Source organism: Nerophis ophidion, linkage group LG22, assembly GCF_033978795.1.
Source record: "Nerophis ophidion isolate RoL-2023_Sa linkage group LG22, RoL_Noph_v1.0, whole genome shotgun sequence".
Classification (NCBI taxonomy): Eukaryota; Metazoa; Chordata; class Actinopteri; order Syngnathiformes; family Syngnathidae; genus Nerophis; species Nerophis ophidion.
In genome coordinates, this window is record NC_084632.1 from 41,708,681 (window position 1) to 41,731,423 (window position 22,743).

At 41.4% G+C, this 22,743-nt stretch overlaps 1 protein-coding gene across 4 annotated transcripts in view; it reads left to right on the forward strand.

The window, feature by feature from the left end:
- The window catches only part of atp11b (ATPase phospholipid transporting 11B), a 121,701-nt gene that overhangs the window by 45,881 nt on the left and 53,077 nt on the right, over nucleotides 1–22,743 (forward strand). For all 4 annotated transcript variants that reach the window (XR_009803744.1, XR_009803743.1, XM_061883858.1 and 1 more), the window contains exons 18-25: nucleotides 1,872–2,053; nucleotides 7,795–7,998; nucleotides 8,113–8,266; nucleotides 15,885–15,987; nucleotides 16,078–16,223; nucleotides 17,568–17,627; nucleotides 19,389–19,516; nucleotides 19,616–19,754. Coding sequence is in view for 2 of the 4 variants with exons in the window: in XM_061883858.1 (XP_061739842.1) it covers nucleotides 1,872–2,053; nucleotides 7,795–7,998; nucleotides 8,113–8,266; nucleotides 15,885–15,987; nucleotides 16,078–16,223; nucleotides 17,568–17,627; nucleotides 19,389–19,516; nucleotides 19,616–19,754 (1,116 nt within the window). In the remaining 2 variants the exon portion in view is untranslated. The remainder of the gene's footprint in view (nucleotides 1–1,871; nucleotides 2,054–7,794; nucleotides 7,999–8,112; nucleotides 8,267–15,884; nucleotides 15,988–16,077; nucleotides 16,224–17,567; nucleotides 17,628–19,388; nucleotides 19,517–19,615; nucleotides 19,755–22,743) is intronic.

Here is a 22,743-nt window from a genome sequence, read left to right on the forward strand (position 1 = left end):
GCACCTTGATATGTAAATTTATTGTTAGTGAGGCCCGCGAGTTTAATATGAATGGTGCTTGACAGCGTCATATTTGCCATTATTCCCAACCCTCCGGACTTTTCTCGGAGACTCCCAAAATTCAATTATTCCAGAACAATCCTTCTCTCGAACATCTGTCCGTTCTGTCCCAACCAACAACGTTCAATGGGTGCCGTTTTGACACTGCCTTGAATGCCTTCTTTAACCTGTACTAACAGCATTTCAGCCCAGCCATATTTTACACCTGGCTCTTGGACACACACGTCATCGAGTGCGCCTCTCTATCATTCGAACACATGTTGTTTATGGGTTTTGCAAACTTTCGTCAAGGACTGTTCGGCATACTTGATCAACAGCCATACAGGTCACCCTGAGGGTGGCCGTATAAACAACTTTAACACTTACAAATATGCGCTACACTGTGAACCCACACTAAACAAGAATGACAAACACATTTCGGGAGAACATCCGCACCGTAACACAACATAAAGGGGGGGGGTTGCCCACATCTGAGGTCCTCTCCAAGGTTTCTCATAGTCAGCATTGTCACTGGCGTCCCACTGAATGTGAATTCTCCCTGCCCACTGGGTGTGAGTTTTCCTTGCCCTTTTGTGGGTTCTTCCGAGGATGTTGTAGTCGTAATGATTTGTGCAGTCCTTTGAGACATTTGTGATTTGGGGCTATATAAATAAACATTGATTGATTGATTGATAAACACAACAGAACAAATACCCAGAAGCCCTTGCAGCACTAACTATTCCGGGAAACTACAATATACATCCCCCGCTACCACCTAACCCCAACCCCCCAGCTCCGCCCACCTCAGTGTACTCGGCACTGAGTTTAGCTGGCGACTTTGATGGTCAGAAATGTAGAATGCAGAACAAATATCCAGAGTCCCAGGCAGCCCAAACTCTCCCGGGCTACAATACACACCCCGCTACCACCAAACCCCGCCCCCACTACCCTCCCGCCGTGCGTGGGTTGAGGTGGAGAGTTGGGGCTGCAAGGTGTTCTGGGTATTTGTCCTGTTGTGTTTGTTGTGTTACGGTGCGGATGTTCTCCCGAAATGTGTTTGTCATTCTTGTTTATTGTGGGTTCAAAGTGTGGCGCATATTTGTAACAGTGATAAAGTTGTTTATACGGCCACCTTCAGTGTGACCTATATGGCTGTTGATCAAGTATGTCTTGCAGTCACGTACATGTGACTGTTGAAGCCTCATATGACGTGTAGCTGGTCCGGCACGCTGTGAATACGATGAATTGTAGAGGGCGGCATAGGCAGTGCTGTCACGGCACTCTTTTAATACTTTTGGACGTTTACAGGCAGCACGGTGGACCAGGGGTTAGTGCACGTGCTTCACAATACGAAGGTCCCGAGTTCAATCTGAGTTTGCATGTTCTCCCCGTGACTGTCTAGGTTCCCTCCGGGGTACTCCAGCTTCCTCCCACCTCCAAAGACATGCACCTGGGGATAGGTTGATTGGCAACACTAAATGGTCCCTAGTGTGTGAATGTTGTCTGTCTATCTGTGTTGGCCCTGTGATGAGGTGGCGCCTTGTCCAGGGTGTACAGCGCCTTCCGCCCGAATACAGCCAAGATAGGCTCCAGCACCCCCCGCAACCCTGAAAGGGTCAATCGGTAGAAAATGGATGGATAGATGGATGGATACATTAGCTGTCACTCTTTTTGTATTTTATTTTATCCCGTCTTCCTTTTGCCTAACCATCTCCCTGACATTGTTACTCATCCATGCTGCCACGCCTTGGTTTTCTTCTTGCCCTTGTTGTAATCTTTTCATTGATGTTGCTGTTGTCTCTTCACCCATCACCCTTCTCCTCCCACTGCAGAGAGGGTTGCGGACCCTGGTGGTAGCATGCCGTCATTTCAGCCCAGAGGAGTATATGGAGGTGGACAGGCATCTGAACAGCGCTCGCACTGCACTGCAGCAGAGGGAAGAGCGGCTGCAAGAGGCCTTCAGCTTCATCGAGCGGGACCTGCATCTCCTGGGAGCAACAGGGGTGGAAGACAAGTAAGGATTTCTTTCAATGTATTTATTTCCTGATTATTTATTTTTTTCCACAACACTATACTTGGCATGTCAACACTCATTGTAATATACACTATATTGCCAAAAGTATTTGGTCACCTGCCTTAAGATAGATAGATAGATAGATAGATAGTACTTTATTGATTCCTTCAGGAAAATTAAAATTCCAGCAGCAGTGTACAGAGTTGAGATCAATTTAAATAAAAGTAAATAATGGGGGTTTGAATGGAAACAAAATAGAGAAATATTACAATAAGAATAAAAAATAAAAAGCAATATAACAGTAAAATAAGAATATAACAAGACAAAGTAGGCAGTAGTGAGCATGTTATGAAAACGTATTGCACTGTGATTGTTTTGCATCCCCTGTCATCCTAGTACCCCCCGCCCCCCGTCCCAGAGAGGAGTTGTACAGTCTAATGGTGTGTGGGACAAAGGAGTTTTTGAGTCTATTAGTCCTGCACTTGGGATGAAGCAGTCTAGAACTGAACAGGCTCCTCTGGCTACTGATAACACTATGCAGAGGGTGACTGGCATCATCCAGGATGCTCACTAGTTTGTCAACAGTCCTCTTCTCTGCCACCGTCACCAGTGTGTCCAGTTTCATTCCCATTGTAGAACCAGCCCGTCTGATCAGTTTCTCAAGTCTGGAGCTGTCCTTCTTAGATGTACTGCCCCCCCCAGCACACTACCATGTAGAACAGAACACTGGCAACCACAGACTGGTAGTACATCCACAGGAGTTTTCTACAAATGTTGAAGGAGTGCAGTCTCCTGAGGAAGTACAGCCTGCTCTGTCCTTTCTTGTACTGGTGGTCCGTGTTAACAGTCCAGTCCAGCTTATTATTAACTCACATAGTGCCAACCCATTCCTAACCCACAGGGTTCTATATGACGTCGGTCCACCTTTTGCAGCTATTACAGCTGCAGCTATTACATATTCAGCTCTTCCGGGAAGGCTGTCCACAAGGTTGCAAAGTGTGTTTATAGGAATTTTCCCCCATTCTTCCAAAAGCGCATTGGTGAGGTCACAACAGAAGGCCTGGCTCTCAGTCTCCGTTCTAATTCATGGTCAGGTCAGGACTCTGTGTAGGCCAGTCAAGTTCATCCACACCGGACTGTTATCTTTATGGACCTTGCTTTTATGCACAGTCATGTTGGACGAGGAAGGGGCCCGGTATAGCTCGGTTGGTAGAGTGGCCGTGCCAGCAACTTAAAGGGGAACATTATCACAATTTCAAAAGGGTTAAAAACAATAAAAATCAGTTCCCAGTGGCTTGTTGTATTTTTTTGAAGTTTTTTTCAAAATTTTACAATTTGTCCCTAAATAAAGCTTTAAAGTGCCTTATTTTCGCTATCTTCGAAACCACTATCCATTTCCCTGTGACGTCATACAGGGCTGCCAATAAAAACAACATGGCGGTTACCACAGCAAGATATAGCGACATTAGCTCGGATTCAGACTCGCATTTCAGCGGCTTAAGCGATTCAACAGATTACGCATGTATTGAAACGGATGGTCGGAGTATGAAGGCAGATAGTGAAAACGAAATTGAAGAAGAAATTGAAGCTATTGAGCGAATAGCTATTGACGCTATTCGGCCATAGCATGGGTGTACCTAATGAAGCGGTACATAGCATGGCTGCCTTAGCATCGCCGGTAAAATGTGCGGACCAAACGATCAGGACTTTCGCATCTTGTGACACTGGAGCAACTTAAATCCGTCGATTGGTAAGTGTTTGTTTCGCATTAAATGTGGGTATCTAGTTTCAAATGTACATACAGCTAGCGTAAATAGCATGTTAGCATCGATTAGCTGGCAGTCATGCCGTGACCAAATATGTCTGATTAGCACATAAGTCAACAACATCAACAAAACTCACCTTTGTGATTTCGTTGACTTAATGGTTGCAAATGCATCTGTAGGTTATCCATACATCTCTGTGCCATGTCTGTCTTAGCATCGCCGGTCAAATGTGAAGACACTCTAGTACATTCAATGGGGGTCTGGCAGCAGATTTCTTGCCAGTGGTGCAACTTGAATCCCTCCCTGTTAGTGTTGTTACACCCTCCAACAACACACCGACGAGGCATGATGTCTCCAAGGTTCCAAAAAATAGTCGAAAAAACGGAAAATAACAGAGCAGAGACCCGGTGTTTGTAATGTGAAAATGAATATGGTGGGTGTGTTACCTCGGTGACGTCACGTTCTGACGTCATCGCTAAAAGACCGATAAACAGAAAGGCGTTTAATTTGCCAAAATTCACCCATTTAGAGTTCGGAAATCGGTTTAAAAAATACATGGTCTTTTCTTTGACGCTTGCATAGGTTTGGTGGTAATGTTCCCCTTTAAGGGTGTCAGGTTCGATCCCAGCTTCTGCCAACCTAGTCACTGCCGTTGTGTCCTTGGGCACGACACTTTACCCACCTGCTCCCAGTGCCACCCAGACTGGTTTAAAAATGTAACTTAGATATGGGGTTTCACTATGTAAAGCGCTTTGAGTCACTAGAGAAAAGCGCTATATAAATATAATTCACTTCACTCCAAACTGTTCCCACAATGTTGGCAGCATGGAATTGTCCAAATCGTTTTTGTATCCTGGAGCATTCAAAGTTCCTTTCACTGGAACAAAGGGGCCAAGCCTAACTCCTGGAAAAACCACCCCACACCATAATTCCTCCTCCACCAAATTTCACACACGGCACAATGCAGTCCCAAATGTAGCGTTCTCTTGGCAACCTGCAAACCCAGACTCGTCCATTCAGATTGCTAGATGGAAAAGCGTGATTCATCCCTCCAGAGAAGGTGTCTGTACTGGTCTGGAGCCCAGTGGCGACGTGCTTTACACAACTGCATCCAACACGTTGCATTGGACTTAGGGATTTATGGCTTAGATTCTGCTGCTCGGTCATGGAAACCGAGGAGTTTTAAAAAGCCTTTTGCTTGATAGGATGAAAGACAGCTTTTTAGCTCGGTTGGTAGAGCGGCCGTGCCAGCAACTTGAGGGTAGCAGGTTCGATTCCCGCCTCCGCCATCCTAGTCAATGCCGTTGTGTCCTTGGGCAAGACACTTTACCCACCTGCTCCCAGTGCCACCCGGACTGGTTTAAAAATGTAACTTAGATATTGGGTTTTACTATGTAAAGCGCTTTGAGTCACTAGAGAAAAGTGCTATATAAATATAATTCACTTCACTCCAAACTGTTCCCACAATGTTGGGAGTATGGAATTGTCCAAATCGTTTTTGTATCCTGGAGCATTCAAAGTTCCTTTCACTGGAACAAAGGGGCCAAGCCTAACTCCTGGAAAAACAACCCCACACTATAATTCCTCCTCCACCAAATTTCACACAAGGCACAATGCAGTCCCAAATGTAGCGTTCTCTTGGCAACCTGCAAACCCAGACTCGTCCATTCAGATTGCTAGATGGAAAATCGTGATTCATCCCTCCAGAGAAGGTGTCTGTACTGCTCTAGAGCCCAGTGGCGACGTGCTTTACACAACTGCATCCGACACGTTGCTTTGGACTTAGTGATTTATGCCTTAGATTCTGCTGCTCGGCCATGGAAACCGAGGAGTTTTAAAAAGCCTTTTGCTTGATAAGATGAAAGACAGCTTTTTAGCTCGGTTGGTAGAGCGGCCGTGCCAGCAACTTGAGGGTTGCAGGTTCGATTCCCGCCTCCGCCATCCTAGTCAATGCCGTTGTGTTCTTGGGCAAGACACTTTACCCACCTGCTCCCAGTGCCACCCGGACTGGTTTAAAAATGTAACTTAGATATTGGGTTTTACTATGTAAAGCGCTTTGAGTCACTAGAGAAAAGTGCTATATAAATATAATTCACTTCACTCCAAACTGTTCCCACAATGTTCGGAGTATGGAATTGTCCAAATCGTTTTTGTATCCTGGAGCATTCAAAGTTCCTTTCACTGGAACAAAGGGGCCAAGCCTAACTCTTGGAAAAACCACCCCACATCATAATTCCTCCTCCACCAAATTTCACACACGGCACAATGCAGTCCCAAATGTAGCGTTCTCTTGGCAAACTCCAAACCCAGACTCGTCCATTCAGATTGCTAGATGGAAAAGCGTGATTCATCCCTCCAGAGAAGGTGTCTGTACTGCTCTAGAGTCCAGTGGCGACGTGCTTTACACAACTGCATCCGACACGTTGCATTGGACTTAGGGATTTATGCCTTAGATTCTGCTGCTCGGCCATGGAAACCGAGGAGTTTTAAAAAGCCTTTTGCTTGATAAGATGAAAGACAGCTTTTTAGCTCGGTTGGTAGAGCGGCCGTGCCAGCAACTTGAGGGTTGCAGGTTCGATTCCCGCCTCCGCCATCCTAGTCAATGCCGTTGTGTCCTTGGGCAAGACACTTTACCCACCTGCTCCCAGTGCCACCCACACTGGTTTAAAAATGTAACTTAGATATTGGGTTTTACTATGTAAAGCGCTTTGAGTCACTAGAGAAAAGCGCTATATAAATATAATTCACTTCACTCCAAACTGTTCCCACAATGTTGGGAGCATGGAATTGTCCAAATCGTTTTTGTATCCTGGAGCATTCAAAGTTCCTTTCACTGGAACAAAGGGGCCAAGCCTAACTCCTGGAAAAACCACCCCACACCATAATTCCTCCTCCACCAAATTTCACACACGGCACAATGCAGTTCCAAATGTAGCGTTCTCTTGGCAACCTGCAAACCCAGACTCGTCCATTCAGATTGCTAGATGGAAAAGCGTGATTCATCACTCCAGAGAAGGTGTCTGTACTGCTCTAGAGCCCAGTGGTGACGTGCTTTACACCACTGCATCCAACATGTTGCATTGGACTTAGTGATTTATGGCTTAGATTCTGCTGCTCGGCCATGGAAACCGATGAGTTTTTTGCTTGATAAGATGAAAGACAGCTTTTTAGCTCGGTTGGTAGAGCGGCCGTGCCAGCAACTTGAGGGTTGCAGGTTCGATTCCCGCCTCCGCCATCCTAGTCAATGCCGTTGTGTCCTTGGGCAAGACACTTTACCCACCTGCTCCCAGTGCCACCCGGACTGGTTTAAAAATGTAACTTAGATATTGGGTTTTACTATGTAAAGCGCTTTGAGTCACTAGAGAAAAGTGCTATATAAATATAATTCACTTCACTCCAAACTGTTCCCACAATGTTCGGAGTATGGAATTGTCCAAATCGTTTTTGTATCCTGGAGCATTCAAATTTCCTTTCACTGGAACAAAGGGGCCAAGCCTAACTCCGGGAAAAACCACCCCACACCATAATTCCTCCTCCACCAAATTTCACACACGGCACAATGCAGTCCGAAATGTAGCGTTCTCTTGGCAAACTCCAAACCCAGACTTGTCCATTCAGATTGCTAGATGGAAAAGCGTGATTCATCACTCCAGAGAAGGTGTCTGTACTGCTCTAGAGCCCAGTGGCGACGTGCTTTACACAACTGCATCCGACACGTTGCATTGGACTTAGGGATTTATGGCTTAGATTCTGCTGCTCGGCCATGGAAACCGAGGAGTTTTAAAAAGCCTTTCGCTTGATAAGATGAAAGACAGCTTTTTTCTTCTCGCAGGGGACCTGAACTCAATGTAACACAGAAGTTGTGTGATAACTTCTCTACAATTATTCTGACAATTTTGTTTTCAATTGTTTCAAAGAACTTCATAAATAAAGTTGGTACAGTATGTGAACTACAATGTTTTACACCTTTTTCAGGCTACAAGAAAAAGTTCAAGAGACAATTGAGGCTCTGCGTCTGGCAGGAATCAAAGTTTGGGTGCTGACAGGCGACAAACACGAGACTGCGGTCAGCGTCAGTCTGTCTTGTGGTCACTTCCACAGAAACATGAACACCCTGGAGCTCCTTCAGCAACGTTCGGACAATGAGTGTGCTGAGCAACTCCGTAGGCTGGCGAGAAGGTAACTGTTTAATTTCTTTTAAACATTCAAATATTATTTCTTCCAATTCTGGTTGTTGTACCAGTGATGATGGTTTTGAAGAGTTTTAATCGACTTTTCTGAATTGATATCCAGGATAAAAGAGGACCATGTCATACAGCATGGATTGGTTGTGGATGGCGCCAGTTTATCCTTAGCATTGAGGGAACATGAGAAGCTCTTCATGGAAGTTTGTAAAAACTGCTCAGCCGTGCTTTGCTGCCGCATGGCCCCACTGCAGAAAGCAAAGGTAGCAACCTTTTTGTGTATATGTAAAGGGGGAACTGCACTTTTTAAAATATATTTTGCCTATCGACAACAATCATTATGTGTACATAATTGAACCGTGTTTATGTTGTGTACAAGGTGTATTTGTAATATGTCATGCAAAGGAAATTTCATAATTTTTGGAAGCTCATCTTGTATTTGACATTGTTTATAGCAGGGGTCGCGTCGCGGGGGCAACAGCCTAAGCAGGGAAACCCAGACTTCCCTTTCCCCAGCCACTTCGTCTAGCTCTTCCCGGGGGATCCCGAGGCGTTCCCAGGCCAGCCGGGAGACATAGTCTTCCCAACGTGTCCTGGGTCTTCCCCGTGGCCTCCTACCGGTTGGACGTGCCCTAAACACCTCCCTCGGGAGGCGTTCGGGTGGCATCCTGACCAGATGCCCGAACCACCTCATCGGGCTCCTCGATGTGGAGGAGCAGCGGCTTTACTTTGAGTTCCTCCCGGATGGCAGAGCTTCTCACCCTATCTCTAAGGGAGAGACCCAAACTCATTTCGGCCGCTTGTACCCGTGATCTTATCCTTTCGGTCATGACCCAAAGCTCATGACCATGCTTAGGCTGTTGCCCCCGCGACCCGACCTCGGATAAGCGGAAGAAAATGGATGGATGGATGGATATAGCAGGGGTGCCCATTACGTCGATCGCGAGCTACCGGTCGATCGCGGAGGATGTGTTAGTCGATCGCCAGCCTGGCGTTTAAAAAAATAGACAATGTACTAGGGGTGTAACGGTACACAAAAATTTCGGTTCGGTACGTACCTCGGTTCAGAGGTCACAGTTCGGTTCATTTTCGGTACAGTAAGAAAAAAACAAAATATACATTTTTTGATGGCCCGAGGGTCCCTGGTTCAAATCCCACCTAGTACCAACCTCCTCACGTCCGTTGTGTCCTGAGCAAGACACTTCACCCTTGCTCCTGATGGGTGCTGGTTGGCGCCTTGCATGGCAGCTCCCTCCATCAGTGTGTGAATGTGTGTGTGAATGGGTAAATGTGGAAGTAGTGTCAAAGCGCTTTGAGTACCTTGAAGGTAGAAAAGCACTATACAAGTACAACCCATTATTTGATTACTTATTTAACAAATTGCTAAATCTTCCACCAAAAATAATTTTCTTAGTGGACTATTTGATGTGAAGTATTCGGAAACTTGGATAGGTCAATAATTCATAATAACATTGATTTTGATTCAATATTATGTTTTAAACAATGACAGTTTGAAAGAAGAAAAAAAAAACAGCTTCGTTTTATTAGTAAACGTTGCAAGTTTTTCCAAATTACATTTAGCCTTTAAGAATTTTTTATTTCACTTTTGTTTATGTTTTTGTTTATTTTAGTAGTATTTTTAGAATGCACCTTCGGCCTTTAAAAATACCCTTTTATAAAAAACAGCTTCGTTTTATTAGTAAACGTTGCAAGTTTTTCTAAATTACATTTAGCCTTTAACATTTTTTATTTCACTTTTGTTTATGTTTTTGTTTATTTTAATAGTATTTTTAGAATGCACCTTCGGCCTTTAAAAATACCCTTTGAAAAAACCAGCTTCGTTTTATTAGTAAACGTTGCAAGTTTTTCCAAATTACATTTAGCCTTTAAGATTTTTTTATTTCACTTTTGTTTATGTTTTTGTTTATTTTAATAGTATTTTTAGAATGGGCCTTGGGCCTTTAAAACATTAGCTGTTGTGCCGCAAATGGCCTCCGGGGCACACTTTTGAAACCCCTGCTATAGATATTAAAAAATGTAATCTGATTGATCAAAGGATAAAAAGCAGAGCCTGGCGACGCATGCGCGTTTATCATAACTCTCTCGCTCTCTCTGTCTCTGCCCCGCCCCCACGAATCTTAACGCTGTGTGCACCACTTTTTTTTTTTATTCAATCCCTTCTTAACCCTGAATGTACATTGAAAATACACACAACCATAACTTAAAATGCCGGACATTCGAGGCATATAAGAAACTCCACCTGGACAGCTCAGCAAAAGAGGACATATCCCGTGAAAAAAGAGGAGGTGTGGTCAGTCTATCATAGCCCAGTTGTTGCTAGCATGCCGTGTGTTGCTGTTTTTTTGATTGATTGAGACTTTTATTAGTAGATTGCACAGTACAGTACATATTCCGTACAATTGACCACTAAATGGTAACACCCCAATAAGTATTTCAACTTGTTTAAGTCGGGGTCCACGTAAATTAATTCATGGTGCCTCGGTGTGCATTGTTTACACAACGTGCGGTGCGCTACTTATATGTCTGTGTCGTTCGGTTCACCTGCAAACCAAACCGAAACCCCCGTACCGAAATGGTTCAATAAAAATACACGTACCGTTACACCCCTACAATGTACTAATGTGATCACTTCAACAAACTCTTCAAACTTGTTATATTGTCGATATAAATCTCGTGGCATAGAGGAGGGAGCAGTTTGATTGTGGTATGCAGAGCTCTCAGTGAAAAGTGCTTAATGAGAGTTTCTTGAAGGTCCATATGGACGATGAAGCCATTAGTACTCTACCTGGGAGGGACTACATCTGTGCAAGGGGGGATATTTATAGTTCACAACTTGTCTAACACATACACGCACTTCCGCACATATCTTAAATCGTCAAATCGATCCTAACACAGGTTTTGCAAATGTTGCATTGTAACCCTTGTCATTTGCAGATAAAATAGAATCTATACATTTGTACTAAGTCAAATGTTATGGTTACTACACAGTATCGCGTAATACAACGGACAACCTGAAGTATGACCAGTGTTGGGTTAGTTACTGAAAACCAGTAACTAGTTACAGTTATTTGATAACTCAGTTACTTATACCAGAAAGTAATGCGTTACTGTGAAAAGTAACTATTTAAAAAAAAATTTAAGGCTCCCATTAATGCCCGTTTAGCCTTCATTTCAGTTCTGTTATTGCACTGGAGAATAATACAATCTGTTGATCAACTTAAATCTATTTGCATAACTGAACTCTGCTAAGCAATGTGGTCTACATACGACACAAAGATATGTTTCAAAGGGCCAATTTATTTTGGGCCGGAACAAATTGACAAAACTATTTTAAATAGCTGCAACATAACATACATAAGTAACAAACCACATGATAACATGTCACATCATCATCAGCCATTGTCAGTCCACTGCTGGACGAAAGCCTCAGCATGTTTCGGCCATATTGGCGTACTTTTCATGCTGGTTATTAGCCTACACCTTCCACGCTGGCTTGGTGCGGGTTGGAAGGGGTATTTTATATCAGAGAGCCTTCTCCTAGACCAGGGGTAGGGAACCTATGGCTCTAGAGCCAGATGTGGCTCTTTTGATGACTGAGTCTGGCTCTCAGATAAATCTTAGCGGACATTATTTATTTATTTTTTATTTATTTATTTATTTCGGCAATCTTCACATAAAACAAAGAACAACAACAAAAAAAGAAAAGAAAAAAACACTCATTTGAGCAATGATTGAGCCGAAAGGGTGTAGGTTGAAGCAACGCTTATATAAACCTACCCCATCACAACAAGAACAAGGTTCAAAATATATAAAATCTAAAACATGCTTCACTTATATTACTTTTTTTTTTAAACAATATATAAGCAACATATATGTAGCACACGTCTCATACACACAGTTTAACATTTAAATCAAACATATACATTTGTACACTTATATATACATATATATATATTATATATACACAATTTATTTAAATATCATATAAAGTGGTAATATATACATTTTAATATAACCTATATGTATAAATATTGCATTGCTTAACACGATAAGTAATTAATAATTCCGCCGGTAATCACAGTGTTAAAAATACCGTTCAAATTATAAAACATTCTCATGCATTTTTGTGCAACCATCCATTTTCTATCGCACCTGTTCAAGAAGTCGCTTTAATTGTAAGAAGTATCATATTTATTATTGGTTAGCTTGAGAATAACAATGTTATTATCTTGGGGACAGCGTGGCGAAGTTGGGACAGTGGCCGTGCCAGCAATCTGAGGGTTACTGGTTCTATCCCCACCTTCTATCATTTTCGTCACGTCCGTTGTGTCCTTGAGCAAGACATTTCACCCTTGCTCCTGATGGGTCCTGGTTAGCACCTTGCATGGCAGCTCCCGCCATCAGTGTGTGAATGTGGAAATAGTGTCAAAGCGCTTTTTGCTCCTTAAAAAGGGGTAGAAAAGCACTATACAAGTACAACCATTTACCTTTTTTTTTTTTTTAACCATTTTTAAAAAGAATAAGAGACTTATTATACTGTAAAAATGTTGGTCTTAAAAATGCACGCATTTAGTTGTATTCAGTGTTAAAAAAAAGATTACATGGCTCTCACAGAAATACATTTTGAAATATTTGGCTTTCATGGCTCTCTGAGTCAAAAAGCTTCCCGACCCCTGTCCTAGACTAATTGCCTTACTGGGCTGTTGAACTTAGTCTGTCCTGTTGGTTGTCCGCGCCCCATTTACCCAGGGACCCGCTCAGCTTTATGGCCCTGACCGCCCGCCAGTCACAAGAGAAGGTGCAAACGGTTCTTTGTGTGCATTTTATAGACGTTAGTTGGGACTCACTTAACCCCACACACAACCTCCCATCTCATGCCTGGATGTAGTTTAACGTCATAGCCAGGACATGTCACATGTCACAACATAGCTGTAAACCTGGCTTCACCCAAGGAAGACACACATGACATGATTATATGTCATATACTGCACACATACTTCTATAGACACGCCTAACCAGGCCTTTTTTTCTCTCAAGGAATTGTGAAATAAAATCATGTCTTCAATGAAGCCCAAAACACTCTACGCATTTCCCCAGTTTTAGTTTAGAGAAAAGGAAAGATTGACCTGGCCCTCTAGAATCCCTCTTTATGTTTATGAGCTTTATAGTCTATACATTTAGAGCAGTGGTTCTCAACCTCGTTGGAGGTACCGAACCCCACCAGTTTCATATGCGCATTCACCGAACTGTTCTTTAGTGAAAAAATATTTCAAATTCAAGACAAAGTTATGTTTTTTTTTACTGGTGCACAAAATGAATCGTGCATGAACATCACCTTGTTCAAAGAACAAAACCAACACAGTGCATGAACTCACAACTAATTACACACCTGCAAATCAGATGGAACATTGTTTGGGGGGCATCCATAATACACCGATATGGAGAAGTTTTTATTTACACGATGAGTCGGGTGTGTCTTGACCTCGACGGTGGAGGTTCCGCCGAACCCCTGCGACCGACTCACCGAACCCCTAGGGTTCGATCAAACCCAGGTTAAGAACCACTGATTTAGAGTGATGTGATAATCAAACACTCTACAAGTCTAGCATTAAAGAGTATATAAGAGAATTGACAGAGTGTGTACCTTAAGTGCTGAATGATGAGCAGAGGCAGAGTTTGGAGGGTCTTCTTTAGCTTGCGTTCCATGTTTATGTACTCACTGTGTCCAGGTACTTGGAACATATTCTCCAAGCCATTTGCTGTCTGATGCCCGATATCATGCTAATTAGCTGCCTGAAAGCGGGTGACTCCACTGTAGAAATAGCCTGCATGTCTTCTATTACATACTATCAATGTTTTCCTGGCTAGCAGTCCCTCCGTAAAAATCCAGCCACTGTTTGTCTCTCTTTGCTAGCTTCGTCGAAGCATGTTGCTTTTGTAGCTGTTTCAGCAGTTTTGAATTGCTGTTTTGGGCAGTAGATGGGATCTTTGATCCAAGACACAACTTAAATTTAACTGAAATGTTCTTTTCCTTGTGCTCGACAAAAGAAAAATAGTGAGAATATCTCCGTGTTAAGAAACTTGGCTTCAGCTCAGCCATGATGACTTGTTAGTAAACACACACACACACACACACACACACACGCCTCTTGTGACACAGGAAGAATCAGAAGGACACACTGCAGCTCTCTAATAAAACACACTCAGATCTTCCCACTGCCTAGCCGATACTACATGAAAAAATAACGTAAAATAACACAGTAATGCATCATGTAGTGACGGTAACCGAGTTACTGAATATAAAAAATAATGCGTTAGACTACTCGTTACTGCCAAAAATAACGGTGTTACTGTGTAACGACTTAGTCCCAACACCAAGTATAACACATTGATTACCTAAACATTTTAAATATGAAAATTAATCATCGCTGGCCGCAAAGCAACAGCACTAAATAGATCCTTAGCCATCGATCATGTCCATGTTGAGTCAGTCATCTCCCTATCAGAATATCAACCTTTTTTAGAAAATATTTCTTATATAAAGTAGGAAAGAAATATACATATGAGTTGGGAAATTGTGTTAGATGTAAATCTGAATGGAATACAATGATTTGTAAATCATTTTCAACCCATATTCAGTTGAATATGCTACAAAGACAACATATTTGATGTTCAAACTGATAAACATTTTTTTTTTTTTGCAAATAATCATTAACTTTAGAATTTGATGCCGGCAACATGTGACAAAGAAGTTGGGAAAGGTGTCGATAAATACTGATAAAGTTGAGGAATGCTCATCAAACACTTATTTTGGAAGATCTCACAGGTGTGCAGGCTAATTGGGAACAGGTGGGTGCCATGATTGGGTAGAAAAACAGCTTCTCAAAAAATGCAGTCTTTCACAAGAAAGGATGGGGCGAGGTACACCCCTTTGTCCACAACTGCGTGAGCAAATAGTCAAACAGTTTAAGAACAACGTTACTCAAAGTGCAACTGCAAGAAATTTAGGGATTTCAACATCTACGGTCCATAATATCATCAAAAGGTTCAGAGAATCTGGAGAAATCACTCCACGTAAGCGGCATGGCCGGAAAGCAACATTGAATTACCCTGACCTTCGGTCCCTCAGATGGCACTGTATCAAAAACCGACATCAATCTCCATAGGATATCTCCACATGGGCTCAGGAACACTTCAGAAAACCACTGTCACTAAATACAGTTTGTCGCTACATCTGTAAGTGCAAGTTATAGCTCTACTATGCAAAGCGAAAGCCATTTATCAACAACATCCAAAAACGCCGCCGGATTCTCTGGGCCCGAGATCATCTAAGACGAGTCCACATTTCAAATTACTTTTGGAAATATTCGCCAAAGGGGAAGCGAACCATCCAGACTGTTATCAACGCAAAGTTCCAAAACCAACATCATAAACATGCCCTTTCCCAACTACTTTGGCACGTTTTGCAGCCATGAAATTCTAAGTTCATTATTATTTGCAAAAAAGAAAATAAAGTTTATGAGTTTGAACATCAAATATCTTGTCTTTGTAGTGCTTTCAGTTGAATATGGGTTGAAAAAAATTTGAATATCATTGTATTCCGTTTATATTTACATCTAACACAATTTCCCAACTCATATGGAAACGGGGTTTGTATTTCTAATAAAGTATTATACTACTATAAATGAGTAGTTAAGGTCAGAAGTTTAAAAGCAATTCAGAGTTCTACAAATTCCCAGTAACTAAAACAATAATAGTGAAACTGAATCGTCTCTGTTATGTGCTAAAACTGTTCTGTCTTGTGTGAATGAAACCGGTTAAATCTGATCATGTAAGTCATACTGTGTTTTGTCCATGCAGGTGGTGCGTCTTTTAAAAACCTCTCCAGAGAAACCAATCACCTTAGCTGTTGGGGACGGCGCCAATGATGTCAGTATGATTCAGGAAGCCCACATTGGCATAGGTATAAACCACATACACACCTCTACACTCTCTGCTGTCGCCCTGTAATGAAATGCCATTATTCCTTTAATGCGTGTGTTTGTGCTTACAGGAATTATGGGAAAGGAAGGGCGCCAGGCCGTGAGAAACAGTGACTATGCAATTGCCAGATTCAGGTTTCTGGCCAAACTACTGTTGGTCCACGGTCACTTCTACTACATTCGAATATCCACACTTGTACAATACTTTTTCTATAAAGTAAGTTTTACAAATCATGCCAAGAAATATGTAAGAATACAAATCACAATTTATCATTGTGATTTGTATTATATATATATATATATATATATATATATATATATATATATATTTTTTTTTTTTTTTATTTTTTTTTTCATATAAGCAGAATTGTTTTCAGAAAGTCTATTCCAGTGGTTCTTAACCTTTTTTCAGTGATGTACCCCCTGTGAACATTTTTTAAATTCAAGTACCCCCTAATCAGAGCAAAGCATTTTTGGTTGCAAAAAAAGAGATAAAGAAGTAAAATACAGCACTTTGTCATCCGTTTCTGATTTATTAAATTGTATAACAGTGCAAAATATTGCTCATTTATAGTGGTCTTTCTTGAACTTTTTGGAAAAAAAGATATATAAATAACTCAAAACTTGTTGAAAAGTAAACAAGTGATTCAATTATAAATACAGATTTCTACACATAGAAGTAATCATCAACTTAAAGTGCCCTCGTTGGGGATTTTGATAGAGATCCATCTGGATTTATGAACTTAATTCTAAACATTTTTTCGCAAAAAAAGAAATCTTTAACATCAATATTTATGGAACATGTCCACAAAAAATCTAGCTGTCAACACTGAATATTGCATTGTTGTATTTCTTTTCACAGTTTATGAACTTACATTCATATTTTGTTGAAGCGGGCTTCATGGTGGCAGAGGGGTTAGTGCGTCTGCCTCACAATACGAAGTTCCTGCAGTCCTGGGTTCAAATCCAGGCTCGGGTTCTTTCTGTGTGGAGTTTGCATGTTCTCCCCGTGAATGCGTGGGTTCCCTCTGGGTACTCCGGCTTCCTCCCACTTCCAAAAACATGCACCTGGGAATAGGCCCCTCCCACTTCCAAAAACATGCACCTGGGGATAGGTTGATTGGCAACACTAAATTGGCCCTAGTGTGTAAATGTGAGTGTGAATGTTGTCTGTCTATCTGTGTTGGCCCTGAGATGAGGTGGCGACTTGTCCAGGGTGTACCCCGCCTTCTGCCCAATTGTAGCTGAGATAGGCGCCAGCGCCCTCCTCGACCCCAAAAGGGAATAAGCGGTAGAAAATGGATGGATGGATTTTGTTGAAGTATTTATTATTCAATAAATATATTTATAAAGGATTTTTGATTTGTTACTATTTTTAGAATATTTAAAAAAAATCTCACATTGGCATACCTTCAAGTACCCCCATTTGAGAACCACTGGTTTATTCCTTACATGCTTTGACTTTGGAATCAACATGCCACACTATAATGCAACACTGCATGCCGTTTTCGTAATTGTAACACAACGTTATAACATCTCTTTCTCTTATTTTGTTTTATAGAATGTGTGTTTTATCACACCCCAGTTTTTATACCAGTTCTTCTGTCTGTTTTCGCAACAAGTAAGTCTCCTTGCTCTTAATTGTTGTTATTGTTGACTGTATGTTTGCCTTTTTGAGGTTTGATTGATTGATTGAGACTTTTATTAGTAGATTGCACAGTACAGTACATATTCCGTGCAATTGACCACTAAATGGTAACACTCGAATAAGTTTTTCAACTTGTTTAGGTCGGAGTCCACGTTAATCAAGTCATGGTACAAATATATACTATCAGCATGATACAGTCATCACACAAGTTAATCCTTAGAGTATATACATTGACTTATTTACATTATTTACAATCCGGGGGGTGGAATGTGGAGGGGGTTGTGGTGGGTGGGTTAGGTTTGGTTGATATCAGCACTTCAGTCATTGAACAGTGTAGGTCTGACTTGGTAGGATATGTACAACGAGCAGTAAACATAGTTAGCTCAGAATGCATAAGAACAAATATATACATTTGATTATTTACAATCCGTAGAGGTGGGATGTGGTGGGGGGAGTGAGTTAGTCTAAGGTTGTAGTTGCCTGGAGGTGGTCTATAAGTGCAGTTTTGAAGGAGGGTAGCGTTGCACTTTCTTCTACACCTGTTGGGAATGCATTCCATAGTGACGTGGCATAGAAGGAGAATGAGTTAAGACCTTTGTTAGATTGCAATCCGGGTTTAACGTGGTTTGGGGAGCTCCCCCTGGTGTTGTGCTTATGGCGGTCATTTACGTTCTGGAAGTAGTTTGACATGTACTTTGGTATCAGGGAGGTGTAGCGGATTTTATAGACAAGGCTCAGTGCAAGTTTTTTTACTCTGTCCTCCACCCTGTCCCACCCCACTTTGGAGAAGTGGGTAGGAGTGAGGTGTGACCTGGGGTGGAGGTCTAGAAGTAACATGACTAGCTTGTCCTGGGATGTTTGGGTTGTGGAGGTGACGGGTTACAAAATATCTTACAATTACACTCAAAATTCTTAAACCCTCATTGTAAATGTTATCAATTTTTAAAGTTGATACCGTTGCAACAATTAAAATCAGTGTTATTTTACAATGGGTTTCAAATAACTATAAAAGCTGCAAAGTTCAAGACATTGCTGAGCATTCCGAGTTAAGGTTGATGGCTTTTTTTTAATGTTTTGCAACAATTTATACCAAAACTGTATCAATATCAATGAAAATAATTGTCAGGGCTATTTTTAAGGATTTATTTCAAAAAGTGGGATCATCCACACATGTACAAATCATGCCATTTGTTTGAAAAAAAAAACGAGCAAACAGCAGGTCACTGAGATTTGATTATTCACGCTTCAGCTTCTCAGAATCTGAATACCTTTATTGTCATTGTATGGAAACAATGAAATTGGACAGCAATCCAGCTCAGTGCTTTTAAAAGAACCTCCATAAAATAGTCTTAAGACAACAAACAATAATAGAAACATTTAAAAAAAATAATAAAATGGTCAAAACATATTGCACAGGATATCACTATCAGAGGTAAGCAAGTTGTTAAAGTGGTGAGTGTTCAGGTCAAGCAGAGTTTAGGGCAACAGCTCTAGGATAGAAACTGTTTTTCAATCAATTTGTCCTTGCTTTGATGCTCTTACAGCGCCTCCTTGAGGGCAAGAGTTCAAGCCAGTGGTGACCTGGGTGGGATGAGTCCCCGAGGATGCTGTTTGCTGTTTTGTTTAGGATTTCTGTTATCATTTCCTGAATAACATCAATGTTGAAGTTCTTATATAACAGCTGAAATTGGTATCATTTGTCATCCGTTTAGTGAAATGCATTCTCTTTTCTAGACTCTGTATGACAGTGTTTATCTGACACTGTACAACATCTGCTTTACCTCACTGCCCATCCTGGTGTACAGTCTGTTTGAACAGCTCGTTCATCCACATGTCCTGCAGACTAAACCGGTCCTGTACCGGTGAGATAATAGATTACATTCAGTACACTGTTTAAAAGTAGCAATGTTGCATTTTCCATTGGTATTTTTGAAGGTCACGTGTTCCTATGTTTCTTTCAGAGACATCAGCAGGAACTCGCTCTTGTCTTTCCGAACGTTCCTCTATTGGACTATCTTGGGCTTCTGTCATGCTTTCGTCTTCTTCTTTGGATCCTACATACTGATGGGAGAAGACACCACACTTATGGGCAACGGACAGGTGCGTGTGTTCAAGCACAGGTGTGATTTGTTCGTCACATCTCAAAAAAAAAACCTATCCAGCAATTACCGGGAGGGCTTTCTTCTTATGGCGTTGCTTGACAACGAAATCTTGAATTAGATTAAATGCATGAGTCATGATTGGTTATCTGATTAGTACCGTATTTCCTTGAATTGCCGCCGGGTATATAGTATGCGCCGTCTAGAATTACTGCCGAGTCAAACTCGTTTCGCAAAATAATTAGCGCATGCTTAGCATTAACGCCGGGTCAAACTTGTTTCGCAAAATATTATTTTTATTAGCGCATGTCTAGAATTTCCGCCGGGTCAAACTCGTTTCGCCAAATAATTAGCATATGCCTAGATTTTCCACCGGGTCAAACTCGTCACGTCACGAGTGACACTTCATCTGTCAACATTTTCAAAATGGAGGAGGCTGATTTTAATATTTTGAAATCGCATAAAGGGAAGAAGATAAAGAGCTATTCAGTAGGATTTAAGGTCCATGCTATGGAATATTCTAAGAAGAACAGTAAGCAGCTATGTTTTATTAATATACCGTAGCTGCGTGTGTCAAATATGAGTCATTAAATGACTCCCGCCTCCTGGTGGTAGAGGGCGCCAGTGATCCTTCTTGCGACTACTCGGCTGCAGAAGAAGTGACAACAAGCAGCAAGAGTGAGCAGCGATCGTTTATTTTTTCCTCTCTCTTGCACTTTTAACATGGAGGATTACATATCTAAAATAAAACAGTTTTCTAAACTGGACTTTCAATCGAAGCAGGAGGTAATAAAGGAAGATCTCCATCGAGACAGAGAGACTTTGAAAACTGAAGAAAGATAAATAAGACTTCTATAAACAAGTTATCCATGCTTTTGATCAGAAGGAGCTGCGCATGGACTTTATTTATAAGTAAAGGTAAGACCATAATAACGTTTTTTTAATTAAATGTGCTTTTCATGATGTATCCTTACATCACACTCAAATTTATAAGCGCAGGCCTAAATTTACCGGATGCTTTTGGTAAGCGCCGTAGTGAGAAGAGGTTTTAAATTAATTAGCACCCCAGCGGCAATTCAAGGAAATACGGTAGTTGGTTGTCTGCATGTCTTTGCATTGGCTCACTACACTTAACTCGCTATTTCCTCGCCAGACTGTTTTGTTTATCAGTGCTTTTATGTCATGCAGGAGGTGACACATTCTTTCTTTTTAGAGATGTCCGATAATATCGGGGTGCCGATATTATCGGCCGATAAATGCTTTAAAATGTAATATCGGTGTCAAAAAGTAACATGTATGACTTTTTAAAACGCTGCTGTACGGACGTAAGGAGAATTACAGAGCAGTTGCGTCTCCCAGTCATACTTGCCAACCCTCCCCATTTTCCCAGGAGACTCCCCAATTTCAGTGCCCCTCCCGAAAATCTTCCAGGGCAACCTTTCTCCCGAATTTCTCCTGATTTCCACCCAGACAACAATATAGGGGGCGTGCCTTAAAGGCAATGCCTTCGCATGCCGGCCCAGTCACATAATGTCTACAGCTTTTCACACGCTCAAGTGAATGCAAGGTGTACTTGGTCAACAGCCATACAGGTCACACTGAGTTCTTTCAATTTCTGTAAAACAAAAATTGGTGGAAACATTTTTACCTGGTATTCACTATGGAGATGTGTTGTTCATGAATTCTACTGGTGGTTGTCTCCACAAGCTGGATAGTGTGTACCACGGTGCACTGAGATTCATCACCAACTGCACTCCCCTTACTCATCATTGTGTGTTAATCTCAATGGTTAACTGGACATCTTTATGTGCTCGACAGCTTAATCATTGGTATGTGTTCATCTACAAAACCATCAGTCCATCTTATCCGTCTTGTCTTTTAACAAAGAAACAATGGTTAACTGGACATCTTTATGTGCTCGACACCTTAATCATCGGTATGTGTTCATCTACAAAACCATCAGTCCATCTTATCTGTCTTGTCTTTTAACAAAGAAACAAGGAAGTCACAATCTTCTTTCAATGAATGTTCTGCAACTTCTTGTCCCCAAAGTAAGAACTTAATTGGGCATGAAAGCATTTAGGTTTTCAGCACCGAAGGCTTTGAATAACCTAAAATCGAATCTTCAACTTCAAACCCTTGTTATATTAAATTAATTTAAAGCTTATGTGAAATGTTTTGCAGTCGACCTTGTCTGTATGCACATGTGTTATGTGAGCAAGTTTTAATGTTGTAAATGTTATGTTTTATGTGTTGTTTACTGTTTTAATGTATACCTTGCTGCTGCCCTCTGGGCCAGGTTTCTCTTGGAAAATAGATTTTTGATCCCAGTGGGATTTTACCTGGTTAAATAAAGGCAAAATAAAAAATAGACTGAGGAGTGGCCTTATAAACAACTTTAACACTGTTGCAAATATGCACCTCACTGGGAACCCACACCAAACGAGAATGACAAGCACTTTTGGGAGAACAGCCGCACCGTAACACAACATAAACACAACAGAACAAATACCCAGAACCCCTTGCAGCACTAACTCTTCCCGGACGCTACAATTTACAACCCCCCGCTTCCCCATACCCAAACCCCAACCCCATCCACCTCAAGCTCCTCATGTTCCAAATTCCAGGCTGCTGTTTTGAAGCATGTTAAAAAAAATGATGCACTTTGTGATTTCAATAATAAATATGGCAGTGCCATTTTGGCATTTTTTTCCTATAACTTCAGTTGATTTATTTTGGAAAACCTTGTTACATTGTTTAATGCATCCAGCGGTTAGACATAATAATGACTGTATATATCGGTATCGGTTGATATCGGAATCCGTAATTAAGAGTTGAACAATATCGGATATCAACAAAAAAGCCATTATCGGACATCTCTAGTTATTTTCACTTAATTTTGCATGTTGCACGTCTTATTGTCCAACCTCTCGTATTCGCTTCTGTTACTGACCTTCTTGCTTCACTTTTCTTCCCATCTTTCATTAATT